Below are 11,213 nucleotides of genomic sequence, written 5' to 3' on the forward strand. Positions count from 1 at the left end.
TAACGTGTATGCAGCTTCCATGTAAAGTTAGCGTGGGTGAAAACAGTTTTTTCGGTCTCGAAGTTTTCATAATAAAACCGGCTATATTCCCCTCACTGTCAAATGATTACACAGTGATATCTGCATTACTCATCCACTAAAAAACATCAGTTTATCCTTGTTAATTACACAATATTGATTGGTTTACAATGTACAATGCTTTTGTGTTTTTAACCTTCGATTCAGAGAAACAAATACTTTTGTAGGAGTTTAGACACTACAGTTTCCGAAGACACTACACTACCCAGAATCCCCAGCTATCGTTTGGGACTACAACATCCGCCTTGCTTTACAAACCCCGTGATTAGTCGTCAAGCCCTGTGATTGATGTTGGAGTGGCAGTGCGACAAGGTTACGCTGAGCGTCAACAGCTCTTTGAAATGGAATGGAATCCCTTTCTATCAGCTGTGCACCGTTATGGTGTAAATAATATAACCTATCTACCGATTGGATCAAATATAAAAGTCAGCCGAATTAGTGTTGATATTGTAAGGAGACGTATTGTGTGAAAATAAATGGAAGATGTTGTTTAATTGCTAATATATTTATGATCCACGTCACATATTCAGTTTTGGCGGCATTTCTTACAGTTTGTCAAAAGGTCTAAATATTACATATCTACGGCAGATATGTAATATTTAATGCAGCCGAACCGTGTATTACAACGCCGTTATGAGATGACTTCCAAAGAGAAAAGCAAGAACACTCGGAATAAAGTATTATTTAAAAAAGATGTTTTTCCGATTTCATATCGGATAAACACCATATCCCGACATGCATTGCGGCTAAAACAATCGATGTTTTAGCCTATCAAAACCTCTGTAAAAAGAAAGGTGTCTCTCAGAATCGAAAGAGACAAACCTATGGGAAAAACACAAAAGCATTGTACAGAATTTAAACCAATACATGTCGTATAATTAACAAGGATAAACTGATGTTTTTTAGTTGATGAGTACTGCAGATATCACTGTTAAATCATTTGATCATTGGTTTTATTATGAAAACGTAGAGACCGGATATACTGTTTTTAACCCGTAACTTTACATGGAGGCTGCCGCCCGCATACGTCAAATCATCTTCGTAATATCTATCAAACTATAGATCCTACATATCGACTGGATGTGGATTCTAAAAGTATAATATACACTTCTCGCTAGAAATCTAATCAAAAAGCGTTTTAAGGCCCAAACTATCCTACAATTTAGGATTTTACAGAAAGGGTTACTTGTGAATAAACGACCATCTGTAACGTTTGCATTCAACGGGAACACTAGAGGGTGAATACTTTAAAACGTAATTATAGGACGTATTAAGCGATTGAACAAACAACATATTTGGTCGTAATAAGGGCCTGAACAATCGGCCCATTCGGTCGTATGAGTTGGAGGAGTTGTTGGAAAAGCACGGTGATCAAGGGCTTAAAATCAACCATTCATGTTGACTAATGACTCTACTCACAATCCACCAATGTTTTGTTCTGTTTATCTTAAACTTAACACTAATCAAGTTTATTGTGATAGACATAATGTGGCTCACGCCTATATTGATTGTGTGTTACTATGTCATCAAGCTGTTTTGAGTTCTAATGGGATCCTCCTAGAAAAAGTCTGTAGAGCTTATTTGCAGAACAAACCGGGATCAGGAATACCTATATCACGGTTAACGTAAACTTTATTCCTCCAAGCAGCAAATGAGCAACTTCACAGCGATAAACAATGCTGTGTTTTCACATAAATAATTCCTTTTTATTGGAATGTATGCAGAAGTCACTACCGAATATAAAATCATGTTGTTTAGAGTTTCCAATTCAGAGACGGATGCATTTTGTTATCAAAAAATGCTGCCATTTTGCATAACTTATATATGTATTGCTCTATCCACAGATGAAAGTAAACATCTTAAAGCTTAGAGGTTTAACTAGTATTGTAGTATTGCAAAATAACTTTTACAATGGCGATGTGTGATCACCACCCATTTTTTCCCATATTATTTATGCCCTCTAATTTATTTTCTGTCTCCAGAAACCCACTTCTCTTTTAAACCACCTGAGCAACAATATGTAATTCTGCTGATATAGTTAGTGGTCTCTAATGACAATACTAGTGTAACATAGAACCAGGACATATTTGAATCAAGATTATGGTTCAGGAGCTCCTGCTTTCCCCTCTAGACTAGAGTGGAGTCTCATAATTCCCTTCAGCTTGTCCTGTAATCCTTTCGGTTCTCTTGAAATTAGTTTTGCACCATTACAGGAGGCCAATGAACAAAGGTGCACACACACAGAGTCATTTTCTCCAAAGTGGTGACAGGAAGACTGCGGTCAATACATTCAATGTACTGTACAATCAATTAATGATCCCTGCGTCCTTCTATGGCTTATGTTCTCTCTTCCTGCATCTTTGTGTCTGTCTTCTCTCTATCTGTTCCTGAGCAGTCCATTTCTGTTGCAATTGTACTCGTATCTAAAAAGTACCCCCCCCCCCCGCCTTTCAACCATTTTCATTCAATCAATGCTGGCCATATTTTCTACAAGAATTGCTGCTACTTTGCTTTTCTCGTCCCTACTGTATAATCCTTCCATCTCTTGCTCCATTATGTCACACATTTGTATTATTGATGATGCTAAGCAATTGGCAACCAGGAATGAAATCAAAATGGCTTTTTGTCTCCTTCACACTTCCTTTTAGTGGAGTCCAAAACAGACACATCAAAATGGAAACTTAATAAACAAAAACTGAACTAATTGCCTTATCTGCTCTCTTTTTCTGACGCACTGTCCAGTTGATCTGAACCGCCTTTATGACGACGTCAAGCGCTACAGCTGTACGCCTCGGAATTACTCGGTGAACCTGAGAGAGGAGCTGAGGGCCACCAACGCCGTCTTCTTCCCCCGATGTCTGCTGCTCAAACGCTGTGGAGGCAACTGTGGCTGCGGAACGGAGAACTGGAACAACGGCTGTACCTGTCAGGCCTCCAAGACGACTCTCAAACTACACGAGGTAGACACACACACACACACACACTCACTCACACACTTCTGTCTTGTGTCCTGGGGTATTTGGTACACGGTGTGCGAAAGGAAGCATCATCAAATTCTCCAGCAGAAAATTGGAAATTAATGAAATGATAAATGAAAGAACATTACCAGTGATTCTGTAGCTGCTCTCATAATTAAGCAACATTGTGAGCATGGTGGATCCCTGACCTTGCTGAAGCATAGGAAACAAGTACAAGATGTTAGGCTGTGACCTTTGCTAATTCATATTTGCTGACAAGAACATGGTTAGGATGCATGATGATTATTCCCTTTTTTATCCTTCGCCTTGACAGGGAAAAATAACCTCTGGTCAACTGATCTGGAATGAGAGCATTAATTCAGTCAAACAGCTTTGCTTTTACAGGAGGTAGTTCTTTTTTGCTTTCGATAGCACTCCCAAAGTCTGTATGCTAGTGTGAGCTGAGGCCCTTTCATTAATATGACAGTTTATAGTTGATCTGTGCTGGAAGCGTTACAGAAAATTGATGCGTGGGCTTTTTCTAACATGAGCCTTACATGTGACATTTCTGGCACATTTTAGGTGTAGTTGAAAGGGGCTAAAAAGATGGTGTGAGAGTTAGTGAGTGAGAAGGAGAGAGATGTTGGGTGTGCAAAGGAAGGCGCTGCATCAACAATGAAGCAGCAGTGCACCAGAAGCCTCACAAATTCTCTCTCCAATCTCTCCCATTGCATTGTTAGCATTGTATCACTCTGTCTGTCTCTCTAGACTGCCATCATCCTTTCATTTTCCCCAATTCCCATTTTCAATGTATCCCTTTGCAATGCACCATTATTGTTCTTTAAGCCTGTCATTCATTCTTTTCTCACTCTTCCCTCCATCTCTTTGTGTCTTTGTTCTTGTATAGCTTCATTATTGAAACATGGTCCGCAGGGTTTCTCTCTCTGTCTCTCTCTCCCTTGCCGTCCTTACTAAATAAATGTAGACAAAAGTGGGATTCGGGTTGTAATTGTATGTGTATGTAAGCCGGTGTGTATTTAAGCGTTGAAAATATAGTGTTTTGTATATATTGTACATGCGGAAAATAGCTTACAAGTTTTCAACTACTTTCCTCTCCCCTTGTAGGCTGTTAGACCTGTACCTGCTTCCTTCACTGACTTCACTTCTTAAGAAACACATTATTACTCACACTATTGTTTCAGTGCCGGGAAGCCCTGACATAAATCATGGGCAGTTTTGCTTTCACTGAGCTTTGGAGAGCAAATTGACTACATCAGTTGTGGAACAATTTGTACTTCTACGACACAGTCAGTAAGAGGGAAACACACTATAAAATCAACTCCCTCCCTAGTACTTATAACCTCTAATATTTGTTATGAAAATGTCAACTTTTTTGATATATTGTAAAACAGCAAACTGTTTGTCTGTTTTTATCTGTGATTGCTGTGCACACTGTACATATGTTTGGTGTGTTATCTGAGATACTGCAAAAACATTTCTATTTCACAATCAGCACGGTTCCTTGGCAACCTGTCCTGCAGTTTCTCCCAATGGGAACAAGTCCAAGTTTCCCTGATAAAAATATGAAGGAATGAATGTTGAAATAGTACAGTGTGGTGATTTATGATTAACAAGATAAAGGGTGGATGTGTAATTGTTGTCTCCTGGCCGCCACTGTTTCACAGTACAACAATGCACTTTAGAAACCTTGCCTGCTATCTAATCTGTATTTTACTTGCTTCAGTATGAAGTTATTTGTTCTTATTTTCATCAGCATTTCTCATGTCCTTCACTTTTTCAAATTGGATTTTTTTTTTGGCGTCAGCTACAATGAGCTGATAAGTATTGTCAACACCTACCCACCGACCCCTTCCCGTAACACTAACCCTCCAGGCAAAAGTAAATCAATGTTATCACCGCCCCTCTTCATCCTTGCTCTCTTATCCCACTCCTTTAGGTGCTGAAGTACGCCCCAGAGGTCAGTCTGCATCAGCGCCATCGGAGGCCGGTGAAGGTGCGCTGGGTCATAGATGAGATCTTCCTCACACACCATGAAAAGTGTGAGTGTGCGTGTCCCTCCCAGCCCCCCCGCTGAGACACCCAGCCTGGGAGGAGCATCAGCAAATGATGGACAAGTTTCTTTTTTATACATTTTTTGCAAACGGACTACTTATAATTACAGCAACGCAGACACACATGCAGCAAAGAAGAAGGCAACAATCTGACAAACGCTGCTCGCATCGTAAACAGGGACAGTTGATCGTGCATGTACAGTTAATGCATTTACAGCCACATTTGTAAATGTTAAGACACATATGTTCTTATTTAACTTTCCTGGAACTTGGAGTCTTAAGTTTTCCCTATTGTTCCCTCAAAAAAATGTAGACAGAATAAATACCATACCAAACTATGTGAAAATACTCCAACACCGCATCAAATTTACATTCTGATTGACGAGTTTAACAGATACAAATTTGAACGAATTTAAATGTAACTGTATGCAACTGCTGTGTTAACGGTATTCATTCCTGTTTCATGTTTATGTGTTTGCATTTCTGCGTGATATCAAAAGGGTATTTGCAGAAACTTCAATCCCTCTGCCAGGAGCATGCTGAGATGAGTGAGCGTAAGACAGAAGGAGGGAGGGAGAAGGGTTGGAGGAAGCGTAAACCAAAATAATACTTTATCTCAATGTGAAATAAGGCTAACCACAACCCTCCAGAACCTACTTGGACACTAGCACACATTCACACTCCAGGCAAAAGTATATTAGTTTTACTAAATTCTTCACTTCACATTTCTTGCTTTTTTTGTGCATACATTCCTGACTGCATACATTCAGGCTTCTCTTTGTCCTTCCATCCATAGGCTCTCTGCTCCTCGTGTTTCTTTCTCCCGGACTCCATGCACACACACTTTCTCTCCCTTCATCACTCACTTTCACAACACATCAAAGGAGATGTCAGATGAAGCTGCTGCGCTTTGCCTACTTTTCTATGCGTTCCTGGCATTCCCACTGCTAACCGGAATTCTGCTAACACGAATAAAACCATGATCCTCAAGCTCTGAAAACATGAGGGGAAAGAGCTATTTTTTTTAAGGAGAGGCTGCTCACAGAAAATAGACAATCAAGCCAGCTATTTGTAGATTACCAGCACTTCTGGATGAGAGATGAGAGCGGAGCCACTTTGTAGATGCAATATAAAAGATTGCAGCTACTCTAGGCGTTTCAATCAGCATGTTTATATATTCAGCTAGCCTGATTTTTTTTTGTCAAACTGCTTTTTACCTTCTCGCAAAGATGCTAACATGTATCAACCAACTCTGCAGCGGCACCACAGTGAAAAAGATCTGTGGGAATTAGACTAATGTTCTTGGTCTCTGCTGAAAATATAACTTGAGTGTGGTGGTGAGAGAGAGGGCTGTGTGTTACCGCTCAGGAAGAGGTCCTTTTGTTTAAAGGGTGGGGGGGGTTACCAACAGTCTGCGAAAGCTGGCAGCCGATACAAGCAGGGGAAAGGTGAGCATGTGACCGTGCTCGCAAGTGCTTATGTGAGTGTGTGCAGGTAGCTGGAGTATCAAAGCAATAGAGCAAGAATTCAAAGTAACTGCTTATCATTTCCAAACACATGATCCAGCTGTGCGGAATCAAACACAGCAGCGTTAGTCATCTCTCCATCCTCACCCCCCCCCCATGTGTCACACGCTCAGGCCCCACTTACAGGACTGAATTACTCCGAGAAAATTGGATTTTACACACTTCTTTTGTTCTAAAGAAAGACACAAAAAAAACTGGACAGTGAGACAATCCCTCAGTCACAGTGAAACCTGATCAGCTGCGGGCCCGCGCCGCTTTTATGTGCATGTGTGTACTGTAAGTCACGGGTATTATTCGGCAGGCGTGGGATACAGAAACGCTCTTAAATATTCCAGATGTTTTTAGGGTTGTGCCGTAGTTACATTACAAGTAATTTGGCCCAGACATCCTCCACACACACACACACACACACACACACACACACACACACACACACACACACACACACACACACACACACACACACACACACACACACACACACACACACACACACACACACACACACACACACACACACTTTGTTTTTGGATGTTGCTTCCCTTTGTTGTAAAGCTTTTGACTTTTGTTCTCATGCAAAGTTTGATTTCAATCCTCTGGGTTGCATTTTGAAACACACAGATAATACAGAGTCGGCCTGAAAATCATATACTGTTACATTTTTAGTAGCTAACAAACCAAAAATGAATTGAGGTATTCAGTCATTTTTCAAGATACCTATTGCGAAATGCATAGTTACGCTAGTATTTTATTAAATCTGCTGCAAACGTATTATTTAGTTTTACTATTTGAAATATGTGTGTTTATATATATATATATATATATATAATATACACACATCACACGTGTGTGTGTGTGTGTGTGTGTGTGTGTGTGTGTGTGTGTGTGTGTGTGTGTGTGTGTGTGTGTGTGTGTGTGTGTGTGTGTGTGTGTGTGTGTGTGTGTGTGTGTGTGTACTTCCTGTGCCTGCCAGTTTGTTGGTGTTATCAGCACATTCCATTGTTGCGTGCTCAAATGAATTTCCTCTTTGACTTATTTTCTCCTCTTGTCTTTGCAATAGAACCGCATGTATTTCAAGTTCATACTTTCAATCCTGCTTGTGTACAGTAGGTTTTTGGATTTCTCATGTGCATCAAAAACAAACATTAGACCTTAGAGAAATCTTGTGACTTCAATGCTTTGGATAAGATAAAATCCAGAGTTTCACCTCCCCTTCTGAGGACTGTGGGGATTGAGGAATGTTTGTTTTAGCCAAAAACGTGCTCTGCTGTGTTCAGCAAAACATTCATGACAAAACTGTACATGTGCTTATCCTTAATAATTTATTGTGTCTTTCTCTATTGTTTTATTAAAAGATATTAGCTGTTTGATCTTGATAAATAAAATGTTTCTAGACTTAAAGTACTGTCTCCATTGCTTTTCTTTATGACCTAAATGCTTTTTCAGATATTTAACTGTACTCTGTTTTTCTATGATGTGGATCAATTGCTTTTGTAGTGTGTTATAGCAGATGTGTTATGTTTCAGTTGATATTGGAGAGTAAAAAGAGAGAGATAAAGACCAACTGGGACAAAGTAACTAGGTTCGACACAATCCTGGGGTGCTTTGCTCACTTTAAAAAGCTTCATATTCAAGATATTGACATTTAAACATTTAGATTTCCATTGATTCTCCAACTGAATATGTTTGCATGAATGTAGAGTTTTTTGTCAGAGAGTTAAGACTCGACTAAACGTCTTGTGTAAACACATTAGTTGCTTTGGGAAGCTTTACTTCAGCTACAGCAGTGCTTGAAGCTAGATGCTAATGTCAGCTTGCTAACAAGCTAATGCATTGATGATATGCTGATGTTAAGTGTCTAAAATGTTTACTATGTTCAGGGTCTTAGTTTAGCATGTTATTATGCTGATAGTTGTTAATAACTCTAAACACGAAGTGAATATCACGAGCGGAGAAGTCAGGGGATCAGCAAGGCAGAAAGCTCCATCCTCCGGATTATCACGAATGCCAGCACTTCTGCATTTCTGGCATCTAGCAATTTGTTCAGATTTCACAGTCAGTACAGACATTATAAAACATTTGCAAGATCTGTCATTGATAACATGGGACAACATCTGTTCAATTCATGTTTAATGACTTTTTGCTATTAATAAATGCTAAGTTAACATAATGATGTTCCTAACAAGTTGTCCTCTCATAATAATAATAGAAAATAATGTAAAAAAAAAGCTACAAACAGGTAATTCATCCCATAAAATATAAACACATCACCAATTTCATGGTTAAGAATATGCTGATGACAATAATCATTTGTCTTTAAAAGGGTTCACTGTATCAAAGGAATACATGTATTTTCATTCAAGTCCTTCTCTATATCTCTAAAGGCTGTTTCCTGTCCCTGCGTTGCTGCGGCAACCCTTCCTGTGCTTCTATCATTACACAGCAGGCTCCCTCCTACAGCAGCCAGTCACATCCCGCAACATCCATCCATTCATCCATGGGCCCATCCTTCCATGTGTCCGTCCATCTATCCTTTTATCCACATTTCTCCACTGACTAGTTGTTGCATTATTCTAAAAGAAAAAGATGCAAGAAAAAACAACATTCTCTCAATCCCCCGTGGAGTTCACAGACACTCAGAAACATCCATCAAAATAAACAAGAGTGAGAAGAATTAATATTAAGGTAAAAAAAAAGAAAAAAGAAAGGGAGATATAAAGAGTAAATAGACTATAAAGAAGGCAGATCAATCATAAAGGAGAGAGAGAAGGTCAGAGAGAGAGGGCTTGCTTTTTGTTTAAACCCAAATTCCTACAAGGCTGTTTTTGTGTCTGTCAGCGGCTTTTTATCTTTTCCTTGCGGGCAAACACACACACACACAAAATGTCAACTCGCTATGTTAACAGAAAAGGATGTCCTCATTTTGTATTTCCTTTTTATTTTTTGTATTTATATGAATACATATTGAAGATATTTTTGTATAAAACCACTTGTTTAGCGGTCCCCTCAGTCCCTACTGTGCTTCCTCATGTTAGTCTCCCTCGTTCCTTTTGTTCAACTTATGGTTCACATTTCTCTTTTGCATTATGTCCTTCTTCTTTCTCTAAACGCTTCTGTCCCATGATGTGGTTTGTTTATGTTCTTTATCAGGACAAATCACTTCCGAGCTGTTACCCCAGAAGCCAGGAAATTAAACCATAAAAGATGGAGGGAAACATCGGAGGACATTTTTTCAAACTTCTGTCACAATATCTCTCTCATGTTCCTCCTTATATCTTCTATAACCCATGTGTCATTCCCCCAATGTTAAGGGGACTTTTATCAATCGTACTATCATACATTAGTCATGGGGATGGCCCTCACTATGCTTCTCTAACCATTTCCATATCTCTTTCTTTGGTCTGTGGTTGAGGGCAGAGCTCGACATTGCTCAGAGGGACCAGCTGCACATTAGATGAGCCACAGCTGAGGCAATATTTGAAGAATTATTTTTGAAGAATAACTTCTTGTTAGAATACCAATCGGATTGCCATATTCAAATTTTAAAGCTTCATTAATCAATATTTTGACATAAAATATAGATCGACTTATTAATGAAACGTTATGATAGATGACGCTTGTTGTGATGAACCAAAAGAGAAAACGCCCACACTGGGACAGTTTCCGGCTCAAACTTTGTTATTTTGGTTCACTCTCATTGCTCTTTCTATATTGTTATTTATAGATTAATCAGGGAACTTTTAACAGGAAAAGGGCTCTGATAAATCCACAATATTCCATCATCCCAGATTAAAAGGGTTGTACGAAGAAATAAAGTGACTAAATGATAAACTTGTTGAGCTGAAAAAAAAGTCAATAAATAAACATGAATAAATGTTTCAACTAAATAAATGAGGGACTCACAAAAACATTTTAAATGAATGAACTTCAAATTACAGAAGCAAAGGCCCAGATATATTAAACCTAGTTAAACATAAAAATGACTGAAACTAAATGAAATATACTTTTCAAATTTCGGAAATCTTCCCCCAGAGATATGATATAACTGTTTTTGCTTTGCATAGACAGGCTTTTCCTTCTCATGGAGAGTAGACGGACCTTTAACAGTGAAAATCAGTGATACCATTTTCTTTATGTGTGTGTGTGTAGTTGTAGCATGGATTGTAAGGACGACAACACCTTTCAATCAGGCTTTAATAAAACAGCAAAGAAAGGGAGGGAATTCAATTAAATGGGAAATGCTGTCTCTAGTTTGGGTGACCTGCCCTTTAACCACAGCTTAGCTCAGCAATTGTTCAATTTAGATAAAGCTCAGAAAGAACCCTCGAGAGAAATCTATTTTTATTCTCCTCTTTTCAGTCATCCACGGTCTCTGCAGCTGCTTTAATATGATTTCCTTTATCATACACCATTATCAAATAGTTAAAACGCTGGTACCAATATGAGCTGTGATTGAATTTTGCCAAGCTTAGCATGTTACCAGCAATCACAAACGAAAACTGGTGGGGTCATCTTTGTTGTAAAAAAACTGGCAACATAAAAGTGGAAAGAATGATCTAATTTAGGGTGTAGGCTCATCA

At 39.0% G+C, this 11,213-nt stretch overlaps 1 protein-coding gene across 2 annotated transcripts in view; it reads left to right on the forward strand.

The window, feature by feature from the left end:
* pdgfd (platelet derived growth factor d) overlaps positions 1 to 8,032 on the forward strand; it is a 48,435-nt gene extending 40,403 nt beyond the window's left edge. For both annotated transcript variants that reach the window (XM_079674722.1, XM_079674723.1), the window contains exons 6-7: positions 2,821 to 3,038; positions 4,993 to 8,032. In XM_079674722.1, the coding sequence (XP_079530848.1) occupies positions 2,821 to 3,038; positions 4,993 to 5,130 (356 nt within the window). In that variant the 3' untranslated portion in view covers positions 5,131 to 8,032. The remainder of the gene's footprint in view (positions 1 to 2,820; positions 3,039 to 4,992) is intronic.
* Positions 8,033 to 11,213: the final 3,181 nt, after the last annotated feature.

Source organism: Notothenia rossii (assembly GCF_949606895.1).
Source record: "Notothenia rossii genome assembly, chromosome: 4".
NCBI lineage: Eukaryota > Metazoa > Chordata > Actinopteri > Perciformes > Nototheniidae > Notothenia > Notothenia rossii.